This window comes from Sciurus vulgaris, assembly GCF_902686455.1.
Source record: "Sciurus vulgaris genome assembly, chromosome: 11".
Taxonomy (NCBI): Eukaryota; Metazoa; Chordata; class Mammalia; order Rodentia; family Sciuridae; genus Sciurus; species Sciurus vulgaris.
The window spans coordinates 9,057,141-9,078,713 of record NC_136472.1 but is presented as its reverse complement, the minus strand read 5'-3'; the positions used below and the strand labels follow the sequence as shown (position 1 = coordinate 9,078,713).

Genomic DNA, 21,573 nt, shown 5'->3' with positions numbered 1-21,573 from the left:
TCCCCTGGACCTTCAACTGCTGGCTCTGGGGGTTTTAAGTCCTGGCTTAGCCCTTGTTAGCCTCTGGTTAATGCCTCGTTAAAGATCTGGTTTAGAGTTAGGTGCCTGTAAGCCCTGCCTCCAAAGCCTGGGCTGAGGACAGTCCAACTTGTGAAACCCACAACCTCTTTGGAAATACCCGCTCTCTGGGACACCCAAGTCCCTGGAACCCCCAGTCATCTGCCTGGCCTCTGGCCAATTATGGGCCACTGATGTGTTTCCTCAGCCTCCCTGCTCAGCCTCTCCTCCTCCAGCAGCCTCTCACTGCCCACACAAGCAAGGACGATCCCAGAGCATCGCTGCTTCCTTACAAACGAGGGAGTCAGAACCCACAGAAGCAGAAGACTGATGGTGGCAGCTTAGGACAGGTCCCAAGATACTAGATCCAGAAAACCCTGAGAACCACTGTGTTCAAGCTTATTCCTAGGCATAAGAATGGTGAGAAAAAAGAGCCAGGCACAGTGGTGCATGCTTGTAATCCCAGTGGCTTGGGAGGCTGGGACAGGAGGATCACAAGTTCCAGGCCAGCCTCAGAAACTTAGTAAGACCCGGTCTCAAAATTAAAAATAAAAGGAGGCGGGGATGTAGCTCAGGGATAGAGCCCATCCATGGTTCCATCTCTAGTACCACCACCAAAAAAAAAAGGAGAGAGTCGTAGTGGTCAAATGGGTTTGAAAAGCAAACAAGTCATCACTAAACAGGTTCCTTTCTTGCGGGATGTCTCAGAGCCTTTATGAAACGAGGTACATGTGCATCTCTGAGAGGAAGAAACAGGACTCAGCACTTCCAAACTTATCTTACCACAGTCCCTTTGTTGTGAAGCATCTCATGGGACTATTTCACAGAATGTGTTTTTGAACTGGAAAATTGATTCATTCCATAAATATTTAGTGAGCACCTACCATAAGCCGGGCTGTGATAATAAACAGCCCCTCCAAGAAGGCCTCACCCTTGTCTCAGATACTTTCCTGAGGCTTCTCACTGCACAGCACCTTTGCAATATGCTTTGGAGGTGGGCTGAGCTAGGGCCCATGTCTCTGTCTTCTCAAGGAGGGAACCAGCTTAGCTGGGGGAAGCACTGGGCCAAGGCCACACCCAAACTGAGCATCTTCTTCCACTCCTTGGGAAGCTCAATCTGTCACTTTCTAGAACAGTACATACAGGCCTACAGAGGTCAAGGACAGCCAACCCCAAGTCCCATCCTGCCCCTAGCAGGGCCTGTCCAGTTCTCCCTAACCTTTGGGGTCACAAGTTGCCCAGCCTCAGCCCAGGCAGATCCCTTGGCCTCTGTGATTCTGGGAGAGGGAGGTGGGTAACAGAGAGGAAGCCACCTGACCTTAGGAAACTTGGTCCTGTGGCCCCTGCCCCTGTCCCCACCCACCGTGAATGCCTCAAAGGGTTAAAGTTCGCCCCGCTGGAGGGAGCAGCCCAGTGTGGCTGGGGGCTGTAGGTTTTAGCGATGTCTATTACAGTCCCTTTAACTTTTTGTCCTGTTATGGATTTATCACATCTGGTTATCAGCATTTTAGGCCCCTCTGGTGTGGGGGGCTGGAAGTTACATTGGGGGTTTTATTGGGGAAGGCCCCAGTGGACATTTAAGCACAGTTATCAGCTGGTTAAGTGGGGGTTTAACAGTTCTGCTCCCCCCTGGAGTTTAGCCTTAGAGGTACAGAGCTCGCCCCTCCTCCAACACCCTGCCACAGGGGGGCCTCTCGGGAGCCCACCCTCTTCCTCATCACCCGGTAGGGAGAAGCCCCTGCAGGCCATGGCCTCCTCCCTCCCTCAGTCTCCCACTGGCTTCCACTACTTCTGAGAGGTCTTGTGGACCGAGAGAGCCCATTCCAGAGACAGTGGCCCGCAGGAGCTAGCTTCGGGGTCTCTCCAGGAGGATCCCAGGCCCCTGCTCTTCCCCTTCTCCTCAGCTGGCCCCAGGAGGCCTGCCCAGCCCTCACCTGGATCCCTGAATCAGCCCTTCCTGCTTCCCGAAGGGCCCCTGGGCCCTGCACAAAAGCCTCGGAGAGGGGCTCAGACAGAGGGATCTGACCTAGCAGCCAGGGAGCGTCTGACCTCGTGGATCTCAGGGTTAGAAAGGGAAGGAAGCCTCTCTCTCTTCTAGAAAACCCTTCGCCAAACCCCATCCTGAAACCCCGAGACTGTGGGCTACAAAGGGGACGGACGGAGGGGAGCATCTGGCCGGACAATCGTCCCTTGGCGTGGGGCCAGGCGTGGCAAAGGCACGGGCGGGGAAGAGAGAGCTCTGCACCTCTAAGATGGCAGTTTAGGGTTAGTTAGTGATTAATTAGTTCTGGTTAATTACCTTTGTCGAGCAGCCACTCATCTACTACTCGACCGAGCCGGTAGGGGATTCTCTGTCTAGCAATCGCCAGGCGCTCGTTATCAAAGTTTCCTTGGAAAAGTTTAGAGAGACAGTAGGTTTCTCAGGCGGCGAAGTCCAAAGGAGTTAGAAAGTAATTATGCACTTCTCAGGAGACCCAGGGTAGCAGCCACGTCCAACGAAAGAGCAGGAGGCAGGAAAAGAAATGCTGGGTCCTCTTCTCTCCCGGCCCCTCCCTAAGCTCCCATCCAGAGCCAGCCTCCCCCCGGGGGCGGGAGCAACCCAGAGCAAAAGAGGAAAAAGAAGAAAAGGCCAGGGAAGTACAGAAAAGGCAGCCCGAAGGTCAAGGTCAGAGATGGAATGGGTTTATCTGGTCCCTGGGTTGAGGCCCTTCTTCCTCCGCCATCCCAAAGTGGGCGGCGGGACAGGGGCAGGGCATTTAGCAGGTTTAAGTGCGGGTGGGAGTCCTCGTGGCCCAGGTGGCCCAACTGGCTACTGGTTTAGAGGGCAGTTTAGAAGTGGGAGGGTGGGTTAAGCGGGGTTTATGCGGCATTTAAGGGGGTCTCCCGGCACACGCATCCAACTGTGCAAATTAAAGCTCTCTCCAAGTCACTGTGACTCCCTTTGCCTTAGGTGCTCAGCTCCAGCTGCCCCGCATTTCCCGCTTCGCACCACACCCTGGCCCGCCACCACCTTCACATTAACCCTGCTCCAGCTTGACCCCATCGCTGCTCTCGTTTAAGGCACCGTGCCTCCTCACGCTAGTCCCAGCTCCCTCAGTACCTGGTGGCCACCACGGGTGACCTCGCAGCCCCCAACCCCTTCTCCCACAACTCTCTCAGCCCTCCTGCAGGCAGCTGGCCTTCACCCCTGCTCTCTTCTCAAAGCGTTTCACTCCTTCCTGCCCTGCCAGCCCAGTCTCAGCTCCTCGCCTCTCCTTCATCCGCAGGCCCGGCCCACCCCTCAGCCTTCCTCCTTCAGACTCCTTCTCCCAATTCTGACCCTCCCCTCTCTCCCTCCTTGGCTGCCCATCTGGATACCCACCTGCTTCTCTCTCCACTCCCAATCTGCAGCCCCTGGAGACAGGGAGGGAGGGCCTGCGTGAGCACACAGGCGCGCGCGCACCTGTGTGGTATGGGGCTGTCGTGTGCCTCTGGGTATGTATGTGCTCCTCTGGGGGTGTGGGCGATCCCAAGCCATAGCAATGAAAAGGAAAATGGCCGGGCTTGGGAATCTAGCCACTCCTCCCATTTAAACCACTCCATGCCTTTCAGGGCACCCTGGGCCTGGGAGCAGAGTCTCCATTGCATGGCTCTGGCCTGGGCCTGCATGTGTACACCTCCCATGAACGTGGGCACGTGTGTTCCTGTGTGCATAGACGGTGCCTCCTCAGGTTCTTACAAGACAGACTCCGCTTTCCCTATAAATTGAAAATGGATAATTCGATCATCTCTGTGTGTGTGTGTGTGTGTGTGTGTGTGTGTGTGTGTGTGTGTGTCCTGAAAGGAAGAATGTACATCTGACTTGTTGGAGGGCAGCTGAGTATATAAAAACACTAACAAAAGCCCTGTTTATGGAGCATCTCTCTCAGTTCCAGCACTTTCCTTGGGTTTTCACAGGGAATCCTCATAGCACCACTATGAGGTAGGAATTGTCCTCATGGTTCAGAGGTGGAAGTTGATTTCAGAGGCTAGATGACCCGTCCCCGGGCAAGAGGAGATCCAGTATTAAAATCCTGCTGACTGGGAATCCATGGGCTGTGTTTCTGCTCCCTAAGAGTTGCGGGGGTCATTCTCCCGTCCCTGGCATGCTGCTGACTTGGCCTGCTGGTGATGTTCAAGATTCGCCCTGCCAGTGCACACAGGCAGCCACCAGGCCCCTCGGTTTATTGGAATTTGCAGGCAAGGACCCCAGGCAACCTTTCTCCACCCCAAGTCAGGGGTTCCTCAACAGAGGAGACAGGCATAACCCCTTCATCTGGCTTCCCCGGTCTGCTGGGCTCCAAAGGGTGAAGCTCTGGACGTGAGTCCTAGCCCACCTGGTAAGGCCTTCGTGCCCCCAAGTCCAGCTCTGTCCAGCACAGGCCATGTCATCACTGCCCTGGCGCATGTGTGTCTGAGACGGAGTGAACTCTGAAGGCTCAGAGAATCATGCCGCACAACCCAAGCTGTCAGGGTCTGCTCATGGCAGGGCTGGGACTTTCTGTAGGAAGTTGGTGTGTCTGAGTGACCCCACACATGCTCAGGGCCTTAGCACAGACTAGCATCCCTCTGGATGCCATTTTCTCGCATGTCTGTCTGACCTTGTGAATGTCAGCGGTGCTCTGTATGCCTGGGGTTGGCCTGTGTGTACCTCAGCCTCTGTATTTATTAGAAGGGACTCTGGGGGTCTCATTATCTCAGGAGCTACCTAGGAACGTGTGGGTGCAAGTCTGCAGGACTGGGAGTCATGGGCCTTCTGGACTCTTTGTTCCAGCCTTGGGGAGCCCAGAGGCTTTGCACCCTGGCCTGCCCATGCCCCTCCATCAGCTGGAGCAGCCTCTGCCTGGGCCTGGCTGTCACGCTGAGCGATGGAGGCTGCAGATGTTCACTCTCTCCTCAGATGGGTCCTGTGTGTGACTCTGCAGTGCCACCCAGCCTGTATCTCAGCATCTCTGTGTGCCTGCAGCTCTCCCTGCAGTGTTCCCCGCCCCTCCCTCTCTGTCTCCTGTGCTGGGCTCTCCTGCACTCACTGGGCTCTGTTCACCTCTTCTGTCCCTGGCTGGCTGTGTGTGTCAGTTTCTCCATATATCTCTCTGTATGCCTCCTGGAGCTGCCTCCATCTTTGCATTTGTTTTAGTGACTATTTCCAGATCTTTCCTTGGCTTCTTTTCTGGTTCCTCTCACTCTGATATCATACAGGGTCTCGAGTCCCTCCTTTCTTTTATATCTTCATCCCTGTCCTTCCCCTGTCCTCCTCAGACCTTGAATTGTCCTTGACGACCACAGCAGTCACCCTGCTGGACTGGGTCCATCTGCACTCCTGAGGCTCCCTGGTCCCCAAGGCCAGGCATAGACCCTAACACCTAGTCGATTGTCAGGGAAGGCTGTTGACTGTATCAAACTCTGTTTTTCGCTCTTGTCATTTGTCTCTCCCTCCCTTTTGCCATGTCCCTCATCCCCTGAGACGCGGAGGTTCCTTTTCTCTGGTTCTCCCTAGCTAATGCGCTTCTTTACCTACATCTCCTAATATGGGTCTTTCTAAAGACCCTGGTTCTTTCCTTGGTTGTTTTTGGGAACACCCTGCTTCCTGCCAAGACACCTTTTATGTTACTTCTGGATCTTCTCTCCTACGTGTCTGCATCTGCCTCCCCATTTCCATCTGCCTTCTGAAATCATCTAGCCCTCGATCGCATCAGACCCTCCCTGCCGCTAGCTTTCCTCCATTTCTCTTCTCCCGCTACACCCAAACTGGACCCTGGCCTTGCACCCCGCCCCCAACACCAGACGCCCCTTTTCCAACACTGCGGTCTAGCCCCGCCCCCCAAATCCCGACGAGCCTTAGCCACGCCCCCGCCTTGGTCCCGCCCCTTCAAGCCTCGTCTTTTCCATAGCCACGCCCCACCCCGCAGCCAGAAGCCTCTACTGAGCCCCGCCCAGGAACGCACCGCGCTCCTACCTGAGACCTCCAGCCTCCCGCCCAGCCCCACCGCTCCTCCTCTGCGGGCCTGAGCCGCCTACCTGCCGGGTACCGCTCGTTGACCGGCCAGCTGTCCACCTGCAAGGTGGCGTTGCCACCGCTTCGAGTGAAACGCACCACGTGGTATTTGCCGTCGCTCACGATGGCATTGGGCTCGTCGATGGTAATGTCGTCCGTGCCCACGTTAAAAATCACCCCCACGGTGCCCTGGTCCTGGTAACAGGGAGGTAGAAGTCAGCCACTGGGAGAGATCAACTAGTCACTCCTCCCAGAACTCCATCTGTGGATACCACCAGCCTAGCTCTGCAATGTTTTACAGCTTCATAATACAACTTCCTTAGGTCTCAAGCGTTCAAGGTGGGCAGGCTGGAGCGCCCACCCTCACTTGCAAACAAGGGAGATGCCTGAGGCTCAGAGGTTGCTGGCAGCTACCGTGGGGCGCAGAGTCAAGACCCGGAGCCCTTTCCACTAGTCGCCTCTGTCTCTTGCCTTTTGGTTCATCCAGAGCATTTGCAAAGAATGTTTACAGAGCACCTATGCCGTGCAAGTACCCCTGAGTGCAGATGGGGATGCAGATGGGGACCAAGCTGGGGAACAGCCTGGGTCTGGGAGGGTGTGCCTCCCTGAGGGCTAAACAACACAGAAGTCCACAGAAGCCCCAGAGGACAGCCCTGACCTTCAAGCCCAAACCTCGATCTCTAGCCTCCCCTCCCCTGTATTGGGGCATCACTGTGCGGCCTCTGAAGCCTTGCAGGCCCACACGGGTCAGGCTCTGACGGCAGGGGCAACCCAGACAAGGACTGAGGACTGCAGAAGGGGAGGAAGGAGGCTGAGTAACCAGAGAGATCCTGCAGAGGCCACCTGGGGTCAGCCCAGGAACAGTTCTGCCAGTGGCTCTGGAGTGAAAGGAGTTAGGCCGAGACCCCAAAAGTGACAGGCCTGTGGGTACTGTTTGCATGTGTTCTGGTCATCTCCACACAGTGCTCTGAGGAAGCTCATAGCACCCCATTTTATCCAGGAAGACACCTGAGGGCCAGAGAGGTTAAATAACATCTCAAACTCTCATGGCTCACAGGTTTGGACCCCAGCTATCCTAACTCCAACGCCAGTGTTCTTATCCCTTGCCCACTAGTCTGAGACACTGACTCAAAGGGCTGGGGTGGGGCCATCTGCTGAGGCCACCCTACCTCCAAGGTCTGGCAAGGCAGTAGAAAGCCCACATGGCCCTCGGTGTAAGCCCCAACTCCATTCCCCTGTACCTCTCAGCCACCTTCCTGCACCCAGCCCTGGAGTGGGCCCAGTCATCCACCCACAGGACTGACACAAGACTCTCTAGGCCCCCTAGGTTGCTCACAGGGTCCCAGCCCAGCATAGAAACACGCTATACTCTTGGGGTCTTCCTGAAAGACTGCCAGTCCCGCTTGGGCCAAAGGAACCATTCAGCTGTCACCGCCTACATCTAACAGAGCTGAAAGGCCTGGTGACACTGGGGATAGGGGCAGGGTGGTTCACCGAGGGGGCAGAGGCTGGGGCTTGGCAGAGAGAGTGGAGGGATAGGATGGGCAGCTGTGGTTTCCTTGGAGACCCTTGCCATGTCCTTTCTCCACTTGTGTACAGTCCTCCCCCTCCTAGAACCTAGGAAAGTCGCGCACGCAGGCAGGCATCTACACGCACACACCCCCAGCCACACATGTGTGCATTAAAGCAGGGAAACTGAGGCCAGGTCTGCCTGACAGAGACTATTAGCAAGCCCCACCCACCCACCACCCACAGACTGACAACATCCCCAGGGAGACGGTTCATCATCCTCCCCACACACCCGGGAAGCGAGCAGTCGAGCCTCCTCGTTACTATTGTTAGTAATAATATCACCCAGAATAGCATCAGCCCCTTGGATGCCTCTGAGGGTTCCTCCCCACGAGGCTCCGCCCAAGCAGTGATGGTCAAGGGCACGTGCAGTCTGGGAGCCAGCAGCAGAGGGCCAGCCCGGGGAGCTGGAAGGCAGGACGCCTGGGTTCCCCAGGAGGCAGCCCAGCTCCGAGCCGTGTGCTCCGGGGGAGAGGCAGCTCCCCAGAGCCGCTCCCGATGTGAAGTCAGTTGTCACTTCTGTTAAAGTCATTAATTCCTAATTCCCCAATTACCTCATTAGGCGGCGGTGGGGAGAACGCGGCCGCTCCTACAGCAAATAATTATGGGAGTCAAAATTAATTTGGCAAAGTGGAGCGACGCTTTATTAGAAACGTCAAATTGCTTTTCTCTTATTTTGCTGCCGCCTCCCCACTCTCCGAGAGCTGCTAATGACGCTGTGGTGGGAGCTGATGTGTCACCAGGGGAGGAGGGGGCTTAGGGGCTCACCCCAAGGGGCTCTGGCCTGTTTGGTGCCCAACAGAGCTGGCCTCTCTGGTGACCCCTTACCCTTTCCAGGCTCTGCCACCCTAGCACTGGGTCTCCCTTCCTCCCAGGCCTCTGCAGCACCCAGGTGCCAGGCCTTGCTCCCGCACGGCCCTGCACCAGGTGAGGCATGTGCGAGAGAAAGGGAGGATGCCCCTTCTCCCAGCTGGGACCACCACCCTCTCCTCTCAGCCCTGGGACGAAGCACTGAGGCACAGAGCGCATGCAGACTCATCGGGGTGGCCCGTCACAGATGACTGGGGTACAGAGGGCTGCGAGCAGGCAGGGCGGGGTGAGCGCTTTACATGCAAGCTGTCAGTTGAGCCGCCTGGCATCCCTCTGCCCTCTTACTGTGCCACACACCTGGGGGAACTTAAGAGTGCGGTGACTTGCACAAAAATAGAGCCAGGAAGGGGCAGAGCTGGGACTCAAACCCAGACCATCTGCTCTAAAGCCACGCAGGGTCTCACACGACAACGGAAGGAAAGGAGCAACCGTCCGCGCTCATAGAGGACATGGGGAAACACGGTCACACCCTGCCACTCAGGGGTGACTGAAACCAAGCAAATGCCACTCAGGAAAATATAAGCGCATAGCTACATCCTCAAACAGAGACAGGCGGCACCCACAGTCACAGCCGCCTCCCGACACACAACCATCAGGCACCCGGCGCCACACTGTCATCCACAGCTGCACCGTCTCTCCCCACAGGCTGCCACTCACAGTCAGAGACACTGCCTCACTCACTCACAGGCACAGAACTCCCAGGCCTGGCCCAGTGTCCCACTGGCTACTCTTCCCTCTGCACCCCTTCCCACAGGTCTGTGCCCATCAGCTGCTGCTGCCACCCTAGCCATGCTCTGCCCACAGGATCCCTCCGCCTCCATCCTCCACACCCCCATCGGGCGTGGGGTGCAGACTGGGGCTCCGATGAGCTGTCCTGTGAGGGGCCAGCATACCCGCCTCAAGCAGGTGGGAGGGGTCAGAGTTCACACAAGCCTTCTCCCCCTCCCGACTCTGCCCTCCTTAAAGCTAGGGCACCCAAAGTGCCTGGCCAGGGCCAGCCTTGGGACACAGCCAGCCAATGAGGGAAAGGAACAGCTGTAAATATGGTGTTGGAGACGAAAGCCAGAAGCCCAGGACTTAAGACTGGGGAGCAGGCAGGGGAGAGACTAAGACGAGAAGTGAAATGGGGAAGGCCAGAGGTCCCGGGGAAGGTCATGGGCAGGACCTGAGATGGGGCAGAGGGCCAGGAAGGACAAGGGCCCAGCGAAGACGTGAGTCAGATGCAAACCTGTGAGGTGAGGGAGGTGGACATAGAGGGAGGCCCAAGGGAAGCACTGAGAAGGAACAGAGGTCAAGGAGCCCCGCAGGACAGGCTAGGGTAGGGGCGAGGCCCACGGTGTGGGTGGAGGGACAGAAAAAGGCAGAGTTGGTTGGGACCAGAGGCCAGGGCAGGGACGTGGGGCTGGGCCGAGAGGTCAGTGAAGAGTGAGCTTAAACAGTCAGGAGGGCCTTTGCCGGGAGGGCAAAGGCCACAGAAACAGATCAAAGGCTGGTCAGAGGCAGGGGCAGGACTTGAAGACCAGGTAGAGCAAAGGTAGGAAGCTGTGGGGAAGGGAGGTGCAGGATGGGGTGGGGGGCTGCTCCCGGTGGACTAGGAATGAGCAGGCAAATCACCCAGGGGCAGTCACAAATGTAGAGACAGTAGAGCAGATAGCTCATCCTGTAGAGCGCTCACATAGTGTGCGCACGGACCTGGGTTTGAATCCCCAGCCCCTCAGTGGGGAAAAAAATGTAGGGACATCTGAAGGCTGAGGAGAATGGTCTGGAAGGCCCTCGACTATATCCTGGAAGGAGGAAGACACAGACGGTCTCAGGGCGTAGGGAGGTGGGGACCTACAAACCAGACGAGAGGCGGACTGGGTCCCAGAAACAGAACTTCTTGAGGGAAGCCCTAAGGATGAGGGAATCAGCTCTAAGGGCTCCCCAGGAAGGGAACAGTGCAGGGCTGACCCACGGCCGAGAAGCACCAGCAGGCAGGGAGTGGGCAGGCACGGGGAGGGCCAGAGTGCTTACGATGTGTAGCTGCAGGTAGTCTCCGAGGCCCGAGGCACTGTCCACCCGCACCAGCACAGCGCTCCGCTGGTGGGTGCTGAAGCCCACGGCCAGGCGGTCCATCCTCGTGCTGGGCCGGTCATTGGGGGGCCAGGTGTAGGTGATGAGCGCTCCCCCCTTCCCAAAGATGTATGTGGTCCCGGCTGCAGAGAAAAGGAAAGGGAGAGAGGGAGAGAAGGCATCAGGAGGGTGAGCTCAGGAGGTCCTGGAGTTGTGGCAGAGCATGCAGACCCAGGTTCAGGGCGCGGGGCTTCAGCTGTGATGCCCTCAGCAGCCACTAGCCCAGCAGCCCTAGGGAACAGTTGGCAGGCGGGTGCCAGGGCGAGAGTCTGTGCACGCAGACAGATGTAGCTGCCTCATCAAGAATGCTTGCTTTAATTACAGCAAAACAGAGAGGTAATAGAGAGAATGACCCAGAGAGAGGCTGCAAGGGGACCCAGATGACAAGAGTGCCCTGGGCCGGAACCCAGGGGCCTGATTCTGACCAGCATGACTTCTCCCAAGGCTGACAGGGGTGACAGATTCAAATGTGTGCTTCTTTGGGGCCAGAGCTGAGCAGCACCAAGGCAAAAAGGAGCCCCAGGCGATGGCGGGAAGATGAGCAGGGCTGTGGGCAGCTCTGACTCATGGCCCATCTCTGGCTTGCCGCCAACATCTCCCCCTACCAGTCCACTCCCAACCCTCTGGGAACCCTCCTGGTTTGCCCAGGACTCCCTGCCTCCACCCCCCAGCAGGGGTGCCTGGGTCCCAAAGCAGAGTCCTGGAGCCCTGCCCAGAAGGGAAGAGACAGTGGGGAGGGGGTCCTGAGAGCCAGAGGAGGAAGGAGGCAGAGACAGATGGACAGAGAAGGACAGAGAGGGATGTAGGTGAGAGAAACAGGAGAGTGGGAGCCCAAGATGTAGGCTCCCTCTCCTGCCCTCCCCCACCCCACCCTCTCCCCTTCTCCCTCTCCTCTTCACCATCCGGCTGCCGGGGGCGGTGTGAGGTCCCTAACGATCTCAGCCCCAAAATAAACCCCATTAGTCGCCATGTTCCCTCCTGCGGGCTGACTGAGCTCCCTGGGGGTGGGGGTGGGGGGCTGGTCACCCAGTTTCCGGGAAAGAGCCTTGTCTGGGAGGCCTGGAGGACTAGGGCTCTGGGGCCTTCAGAGCAGGGAAGGGAAGAGAACAATCTTGCATTCTTCAGGACATAAATGGAGCAGATGAGATTCATAAAATGCTTAATTAAATAATTAGCCACTAACGACTCCTCTCAAAGCACGTCTTGGGGGGAAAGGGGCTTAAGAAAAAACTTTGCCAGACTGAGAGACACAGAGAGAAATGGGGCCTGAGGGCAAGCGCCTGGAGTAGGCTGGGAGAGGTGTGTGACCCTGCCTGTGGAAAGTGCTGGTCTTGGGGGTGGGGGCGCTCCAGCTTCCCAGGAGACAGGACACCCTGCAGGGTCTAAGACACTCCCAAGAAGCAAGGCGGAAGCCTGCTCAGCCAAGGTGGCAACCCAGCTGGTAATACAAAGCCAGGTCCCCTGACACCCTCAAGGTCTCTCACCTCAGGCACTCAGGAACCCCCTTGTAGTTCAAGCAATCAGGTGGAAGGGGGCTCTGTCCCAAGGAGCTCCTAGACCCCCCCGTAGGAGAGGGGGGGACTCCTGCGTGCCTTGGAGGGAAGTTCTCCCAAAGCCCAGGGGGTTGCTGAGGCAAGAAGGGAAGGCTTGCTGCCTGGGTACCAAAGAGGTAGTGAGATAGCAGGGAATCAGGGTTGGCGCAGCAGAACCGTGAGACCCCTGCTGTCTCCCAGAGCTCCTACCACGTGGCCCTCCACCTCCCCAGACAGGCCAGAGTGAGACATGACCCCGGGGCAGGGCAGGCAGGAAGAAGCACTGGATGTCTGATAAGTGACATCTCACCCAGTCTGTGGCTCAGAAAGCACCCCAGCAGGCAGAGGGAGTGCACCTCTGCCCCTCCAGACCCAGGTGTCCTTTCTACCTGGGGACCCTGAAACCACAGTGGTAAAGGTTGAACCCTCAGGATGGGCCCCACGCCCAGAGTGGAGAGCAGGCTGGGGCGGAGCCCACAGTGAGTCCCATCTCTACCCCTGTGCAGGTCACCTGCCTGGAAAGGGCTAGGCCTCAGCCGGTACAGTCTCTCCACTCCCAACACTGCAGCGCTCCGGAAAATCGGCTGTTTCCATGGCAACCGTAATACCCAGGGTCCTCCCTCCCCGCTCCACTCACAAGCTGCACGTCGAATTTAGGGGGTGGGGAGGGCCAGGGGAGCTGAGATGCTGACCTTCCTCCACACGCAGGCCCTGACCAGAGGCTGAAGCCTCTACACCCCTGGGGTCCTAGATCCCCTCACACCAGGGAAGGAAGCCCCATCTTCCTGCCCCCAAGCCCAGCCCCGTCGCGGTCTAGGGGAAAGCAGGCAGACTCTTCTCCCGGCTTTCCCTCTGGATACCAAACAGCACAGCACCATGGACAGCGCCATGGCCGGTGCCCAGGCATCCGAGGAGCCGGCAGGCCTGATGCCCCTTTGGGTAGTGAGGCTGGAGGATCGGAGGCACGTGCTCACTGCCCAAGCCCCAGGCCCCGCAGCAGGCACCTCCCCAGTGACGCACGCCCAGACCTCACACCCACACACAGGCCGCGACGCACCCAGCGGCACACAAAGCCCCAGCGTGGGGAGGCAGACCCCGACCGGGGCCGACAGCCGGGAAACATGGCGGTAGGCGCACAAAGACAGGCCATCGCGGGCGGCGCAAGGGCAGCGGCCGGCTGGGCGCGGGAGAGGCCCGCGGCGCACACGATGCCCGCCGCGCTCCCGGCCCAGGCCTCCCCCGGGATTGATTACCCAGCTGTTCTCACACTGCAGCCAGTTTATTACGCTGGGCGGGCCTGTTAAAGCCTAAGGGCGTTTATTACACTGGGGGGACCGGGGCGGAGAGACACTTCTTGGGCAGAAGAGGTGAAGGATGAATGGTTTATTGGGCTGGGGCGGCCGTAATTACCCTGGGGAGACATTTCTTTCCCCGGCACCGCGGCTCCCGCCCGCGGGCGCAAAGGGCTCGGCTGGGAGGAGGCCCAGGCAGGGGAGGCGGGGCCTCCATCGGTCCCGCCCCGGTCGGTCGCGCTCAGAAAGCTCCTCCTGCCGCTCTCCATCAAGCTGTCCCCTGCCCTGCCCCAGGCTCCCCAGGAGCAGGCATGGCTGGCCTTCCAGCAGACACGGAGTCCAGGACATCCCCCCACATCCAGAACCTCTGACAACCTCCAAAAAGGGCTCAAGAGTGAGAAGAGCATAAGCTAAGGCCCCAAATGTCACCCTAGGGAGGTGACATTTCTGGACCTCCCTGGGAAATCACTAGTGTGGGGAATGGTCAGTATGAGTCTTCAGACATTTCCGGGAGTACTACACCCCTGAAGCCCAAGTCAAGACAGTGGCCAGCCACAGAGCTCATAGGCCTAAGGTTGACACTTTCTGTCCACACCCAACAGTCTCCAGAAATTCACTGCTCCAGTAAAACACTAAATGATCAGAATCTTCCATACAGTCCACACACACCTGCATTCTAGAAAAAAAAGTCCAACCGACCATTAATAATGGTTAGCTAACCCAGACCCAAAAAACATAATCATTCATGTACAACCATCCCATACACTCATGCCCCCAGGGCTAAAGCTACTGGTGCAGACCCCCTGTCTGCCTGTTTCCCCACAGCATAAGATGCCATGACAGAAGATCTAGACTTGTGAGAAGATGAAGTGTCCTGCACAATCCAGAGAAGACTCAGACTAACATAGGTGCTCACAGCCAGTCCCAGATCTATCTGTAAAAACCTCCACAACACAGAGGGGAGATCTCTCTCATACAGGTTCAGATCCCTGAGTTTAGCTTTCTCTTGGTCTAGAATCCCTTCAACCCTTAACCCCATTCTTGGCCATAAATCATCCAGTATGAAATCCAAAATAATACTCATATCCAGAATCAAAATATGTGCTGAATCCTTTTGTAATGGAGCAGTAAACTCAGAAGCTCTGGAAGCTACAGACTCAAAGCTGGGATCCAGTCCTCCTTTCCTGGCACCTGAAACCTCAGGCTGAAAGCTCCTCAAGGACTTTGAAAAACGACCTATAATCCCAGTGGCTCAGGAGGCTGAGGCAGGAGGATCTCGAGTTCAAAGCCAACCTCAGCAACTTAGTAAGGCCTTAAGCAACTCAGAGAGACCCTGTCTCTAAATAAAATACAAAAAAGGGGCTGGGGATGTGGCTCAATGGTTAAGAACTTCTGGGTTCAATCCCCACTAAAAAAAAAAAAGGAAGAACTGGGGGGAGGTCAAGGACCAGGGGAGCGTCACCTCCTCTTCACATTTTTAGACCAGGTGCATGGTCTTCCCTCGTCCCAGAGTGACATCAGGTGCAGAAGTGACCATGGCATCTTGCAGGTGGGTAGGGACATTATGTAACAGGAGAGGTGAGGGTTAGGAGGGGGAATGGGAAGGAGTGGAGAGGAGATGAGGAAGGCGAGCAGAGGCGCAGCGGCACTCCCTAAGGGAAGCAGAGGAGCAGGTGAGGAGAGAAGAGGGGTGCTCTTGCACAGGGCATTTCTGGGGAGCCTCCGGGCAGGACGAGGCCTGAGGAGAGTGGCATTCAGCCATGACAGGTGGCCTCCTTGCCTTCTGTCTTTCCTGGGACCCTCCTCCTTCTTGGCCACCCCACCCTTCAGAGGCTCCCCATTCCACCTCCAGACACTTTTCCTTACTGTCCCACTGTGCCCTCCAGCTCTTCCTGTACTTTCACATGGCCCTGGGCAGTCACTGGTCCTTTCCCTCCTGTGCCCAGAAAGAGAGTAGCCATCTGTGAGGCAATCTCAATGCCAACATTCCATAGGTTCTGAGCGCTCGCATGCATGTGCGTGTGTGTGTGTGTGTGTGTGTGTGTCTGCCTGTGTCCATGCAGTATCAGAAGCCAGGCCAAAAAAAAAAAAAAAAAAAAAAAAAAAAAAAAAGAAAAAAACCCTTCTAAAAGATCTAGAATTGTTAGAGGATAAAACATCAGGCACAGTGGAAAGCCATGGCCCGTGTTCTTTCTCTCTGCCCCGCTCTTGCTCCTTGACTGATCCTTGGGCACTCCTTCCAGTCATCCCATCATCCCTGGGCCAGCACCTCTCTCCTTTGCCTTCCTCTTTCACTCCCCTCCTCCTGACCCAGCAAAGTTCTTCCCAGTGTACCTGGCTCCCCTCTCCTATCTTTCCCATTTATGCCTCACCTCATTGCCCAGACAGACCAAGGCCTGAGAGCCTTTGAGAACAACACCGGGCCTGGGGAGCCAGAAGACAATGAGGGGCAGCAGGTGGAGAAGGCCAGAGAGACTCTGGGGAGGGGAGGGAGTTAAGATCCGGAGCAAAGTGTGGGGTGGGGACATGGGAGAAGAAACTGGGAGCACTGCAAAGGAGGGGCACCCCCAGACAGAGATTAGATAAGGGAAGCTATGTTGGAGAAGAGAGAAGAAAGGAGAGAGGATCTGCAGGAGCTGCTCTTGGGGAAGTGGATGAAACAAAAGTAGAGCCATGACAGATGAAAGTAGAGAGCTACAGAGGAAGAAAGAGAAAGGGGAGGCCAGAAAAGGAGCAGCAAGCCTGGAGTAGCAGGGGCAGGAAGGATGGGCAGCCTGAACAACAATGGGAGGCAGAGATGAGTGGAGAAAAGGGCGGCAGTGGGGGCAAGGATGGGAAGCAAGGAAGAGGGAGGCGTAGTGGCTGTAGTGGCCAAGGAAGGAACAGAGTGAGGGGGTGGGAAGTCACAAATGAGAAGTGAGGAGGGTCCAGGCCTGCCAGGGAAGGGAAGCACAGAAATGGGAAGCCACACTGGCACAGAGCGAAACTGCTGAAGGCCAGTGGTGGCAGGGGATAGGAGTCAAGATCAAAGGTGGCTGGAGAGTGGAGGTGTCAGAGCACCCAGACGGGAGGTGACAGGGGTACAGAAGTGGAAGGCGCGGATGGGGGCACAGAGATGGGAAGGGATGGGAGTTCAGGAACAGGTGAAGAGAATACAGGATGGGATGGGACTGAAGAGGGAGGTGATGGAGGGATGAAGGGGGAAGGAACGATGAAAGGTGAGGAGGGAAGTGACGTGGTCGAGATGGAGGTGATGAGGGTACCCCATGGAAGGACAAGGTACAGAGCTGGGAGGTGAGGCAGAGTACAGAGGAGGGAAGTGAAAAGGAGGCAGGAGGTAACAGGGACAGAGATGGGAAGAGGTGCCATACAGAGAATTCTTGGGGGCCTAAGATAGGAAGCGACGGGGGCCCTTAGGGTGGGCAGGGAGGGTGGAGGTGAGAGGTGGCGGAAGGCAGAAGCAGAGGGGCTGGGACCTGAGGTGGAAGGGGAAGGGATTAGGGGTGGCAGGCTGCAGGGATGGGCGAGGTTGATGTGAGTGGACAGTGACAGAGGGCTGATGGAGGCGATGGGGAGCCTGGGACACAGTGCTGGGGCTACAGAGGTGAGAGATGCTAGGGGTCAGAGGTGAAGCGGAGTAGACACCAGGAGGAAGGGGCAAGGGTGGGCGGATGATGGGACAGTGTGGGGCTGACTGCCCCCACGCAGGGAAGGCGGCTAATGGAAGAAGAAGGGAAGGTTGCTGAAGGCGCAGAGGTGAAACAGACAGATATGAAGAGGCCAAAGCGGAGGAGATGGACATGTCAGAGGCAAAAATGACAGATGGGAGCGAGATGGGTGGGGGGGAGGCAACAGACCAGCGATGGGAAGGAGAGGGTGAGGCAGAGGTGGAGGTGAAACAGGCAGAGCGGTGATACGGGCAGGGATGGAGGTGATGGGGAAGGCGAACGGGAAGGATGAAAGGACAGGCAGGAGGTGATGGGGCTACGGAGAGGCCAGGCGGAAAGAGCGGACGCCGGGATCAGGAGATGCAGGTGAGGCGCGGAACCAAGTGACGGAGGGACAGAGGGGCAGAGGAGAGAGGGAGGCGAGGGTGGGGCCGAGATGGGAGCTGGAGAGGGGCGCCCCGGGCCGGCCGAGCGCGCACAGCTGGGGTGAGGCCCGCCGGGGTCTGGGCGGTGCACCCGGAGGCCGGCGTGGCGGCGTCACTTACCGTGCCCGCCGCGGGTGAGGAAGGGCATGCGGTTGATGGCGATGGGCACGGTGCCGTGCTTGCTGTGGAAGTGGTGGACGTGGTGGGTGGTGCTGAGGCTGGACGAGACCCGGGCCCCCTCGGCCGCCCCCAGCAGCAGCAGCAGCAGCAGCGGCAGCAGCGGCGGCAGCGGTGGCGGCGGCGGCGGCGGCGGCAGGGGCCCGGCCAGGGCGGGGGGGCGGCGCGGGCACCCCCCCGGCCCGCTCCCCCCGGGGGGCATCTCGGCCCGGGGGCGGCCGCCTCACAGCCCCATGCCGGGGGCGGGGACGCGGGGCTGCGCGGCCCCGCGAAGCCCCCCTCCGGCTCCGAGCTCCGGGAGGGGGGTGGGGGCGAGGAGAAGGAGCGCCCGAGCCCGAGCCTCAGTCCGGAGCCAATGAGATCAACTGGATCCCGCCGGGGAATCCGGGGTCCGCGGAGCGGCGACGCCGAGGTCCAGGACGCCTGGGTCCATCGCGAGCAGCTAGGGGTCTCCCCGCATGCCGGCGGGCTCGGCGCGGCGAGGGGCCGTCAGAGACCCGCGGGAGGGGGCATGGTGCCGGGCGGAGAGGACGGGCGAGCGGGGGCCACGCGGGGAGGGGAGAGCGGGGAAATCCTGCGGAAAACCGAGCGCGGCGGGGGAGGGCGCGGGCTGGAGGAGAGAAGGGGGACGGAGGCCCGGCTCCCCGGAAAGCGCGAGGCCGGCGGAGACTCCCGGCCGCGCCGCCGCCGCCGCTGCCGCTGCCGCTGCCGCCCGACGGAGGCCGGGGGAGAGGAGGGAGCGGCCGGGGAGGGGGGCGGGAGAACGGGGAAGGGAAGCGAATCCGGGTGAGGGGGTGAAGGGAGAGGAGAGGAGGGGAGAGGAGAGGAGGGAGCGGGGCGAGCCGAGGAGAGGCGCGAGCCTGCGAGATTCCGGCGGAGAGATGGAGGCAGCGGAGTGTTGCTGCAGAGGCTGAGAGGCTGGAAGGGAGAGGAGGAGGGCGAGGGAGGAGGCGGGGAGGGAGGGGGCGCGGGGGGAGGGGGCAGGGCGGAGGGGCCGAGCGGCTCCCGATCTGCGGGCGGCGCTGGGCAGCTCCGCGGCGTGGCACCTGGCTAGCCCGCTCGGCGCTCGCCTCTCCTCTGCGCGCGCCCCGCCCCTCCCCCGCGCCGGGCGCGCGCTCTCCACCCGCACCGCCCCCCTCCGGGAGAAGGGGCCCTGCTGAATAATTGAACAGGACTGAGGCTAGCGAGAGAGGCCGCTCTCTTCCTCCTCCTCCCCTCCCCCGCACCCGGACGAGCCCCAGTAGTGCTCGCTGGTCCAGCGCGGAGATGTGGCCAGAGCCACCTCTTCACGCAGCCCTCCGAACACACGTGCACGCTGGGATGTAGACGGGCTTGGATATGGAGACACCCACGTGTCCACACAGGCACCAGTGTGCGGGCAGGCACACGGTGCGGACACATATCCATGCATGTGCTCACGGACACTGCACACCAAATCGCTCTCAGCAGGGCGTGCACACATGCTCACGAAGGCATTCGTGCACACATACATACGTGTTTGATCGCAGGCAATGCATGGCCAGCACACACACATACACCCCTACCCCCCGAAACTCATCCTCCAAAACAGGGTCATCCATACCAGACAATGTACCCAGAGCCCCAAAGGTGCTCAAGAGTAAGACACAGCCACGCATACACTCTGCTCCCCACCGTCCCAAGAGGGTGCTCTCCAACTGCTGCACAAGGCTCCCCCACTCCTCCACTCCTTCCTCTCCAGGCCTGAGACCTCTCTCCCAGCCTCAACCTCTCCCTTCACGGGGGTCTCCAGGACACCTGTCCACTGAGTGTCCCACTTACAACAAAACCCTTCCTGGGACATTTTTGTCTCCCATAGAGTGCCCCTCACATGGATCTGCCTTCCAAAAAACTTTGGGGGGCCTCCGGGAAGCATCCATCATGGCCCTGGGGGTAAGTGCATTTGGATGTCACCTCCATTTTCGTATCAACCTGCTTGGACAGGAAAGAGGGCCCTGGGGAAGCAGGTGGAGGTTACAGGAGGAAGGGAAGAGGAGAGGTGGTGCGGAGCTGAAAACATGGTGTAGCAGAGTGAGAAGAAATGGGCAAGAGGAAGGGGCAGATGAGGTGGGAAAGGGGAGGGCTGGGGACAGCTGGCTCCTGCTTACTGGAGTCTGAATTCTGTTTGGGAGCAGAATTGTCTCCGAGAGACTTGTACACTGCCCTCGTTCCTGGGTACAGTCAGGACCTGGGACAGCTCCCCCTTTGCGGCTGCCACCCTTAATCCTTGCTAGATGCCAGAATCTACTAAGGCCCCCAGTCCTTCTAAAGTAAAAAAAGAGGTCTGCAGAGGCCCCCGGGATGAGGCTTCCAGATGCTGCGTGGCCCCATGAGGAAGGAGACAGTAGGCTGAGGCTCCCAGAGGATGTGCCTTCCTGTCCTCTCTGGCCCATTCCTGTGCTCTGGAATATAGACTGACACAGCTCTGAGCAGGCAGAAAATTTATGGCCCCAAAGGGAGGGAGGGAGGAGCTGGTGGCGAGAGGAGAGGAAGGGAAACCGCCTAGAGGCCAATCAATATCGGTGAGTGGGAACTGGAGAGAGGGGGAGGGGAGGTGCTGGCCAGGGGGAGACATGAGGGTAAAGGCAGAGAGAGACAGAGGTGTGCAAGAGATCAATAGGAGCTGCAGAGACGCAGAGACAGGGAGGCAGAGCCGGAGAGGAGCCAACCCCCTGGGAGGCAGGAGACAGCCTCTGAGACAGAGCACAAGCCCAGGGGCTTTGGGGAAGGAAGTACCGCCCCTCTCTTTTCAAATCCTGTTTTCATCCTCTCCACCTTCCTGTCTCTCATCACAGAGATGGGCTCTCTCTTTCTGATCTTCTCTCTCCAGTCTTCCCAGAGCAGAATCTCCTGAGCCTTAGAGGAACAGAGGTCCTGGCCCCACCAGGAGTAGTTCCCAAGTCACAGATGGAGAAATGGAGTCAATGAATGAAGAAAGGTTGTCCCAAAGGTCACACCTCCCAGTGTCTTCCTCACCAGACAGCTGCCTGCCCCAGCTGGGATGCTCAGGGGCCTGGCTCTGCCTCTCCACCTTGGCGGAGTCTCCTCTCCTCCCTCTCTTCAGGCCCAGGCCCTGCTGGGCTCCCAGGACCCTCATATAGAGTGCATCTCCCTACTGGGTCCCTGCCTGATATGGGGCACACAGGTCCCCAAGAAGACCAGCCATAGAAAAGGCGTGAAAAACCAGACAGAAAAGCAACCCCAGGAGGAAAGTGGGTGTGGCTTGAAAGCCTCAGCAGAGACCACACTCCCCAGATTCTTGCCCTGTCCTTGGGGTGGGGACAGATCAGAGGTACCCCAGGGCCAGTGGTGGCTCCCTGGGAGGAGCAGCATGCAGGCTCCCAGTTGCACCCACCTTGTCTTTAGCTCCGCAGCTTTGCTCAGGCCATGCCACCAGACCAGTGCTTGGGAATGGTGGCACTTCCCAAGATGGGCCCTGCTCCCCAGCTCCAACTCTCCCTCCCTTCCACAGAGAGGAACCCAGAGAAGTTGTTCTTCCCATCTCTGCCCAAAGGTGGCACAACTCCCTAGACCTCCCCCCCCACACACCATCTATCACTGGGCCCCCTTTCCAGAAGCTTCCACTGTATGGGAGTGAGTAGTGCTGACGGGTAGCAGCGATTTTTGATCAGATTTCCTCCACCCCAAGTAAGAAATGGCACAACCACCATCCTGAGAACTCGAGCAACAGGCGTAACAGTCAGAGGCAGGACACACGGTTCTAGCTGAGCTGTGCCTCCAATGCCCTAGGATGCCAGGCTCCTCCCCAGTCAAAAGGCAAGGATGGTTTGCAGCCCACAGCCTTCTCTGAAGATCAAATGGAAGGGGCTTTGTCAGTGA

General features: G+C 58.5%; 1 protein-coding gene across 1 annotated transcript in view; it reads right to left on the bottom strand.

The window, feature by feature from the left end:
* Positions 1 to 21,573, bottom strand: part of NRXN2 (neurexin 2) — a 101,285-nt gene that overhangs the window by 15,762 nt on the left and 63,950 nt on the right. The window contains 3 exon segments of the mRNA XM_079104058.1: positions 2,357 to 2,446; positions 6,094 to 6,265; positions 10,523 to 10,704. Coding sequence (XP_078960184.1) covers positions 2,357 to 2,446; positions 6,094 to 6,265; positions 10,523 to 10,704 — 444 coding nt within the window.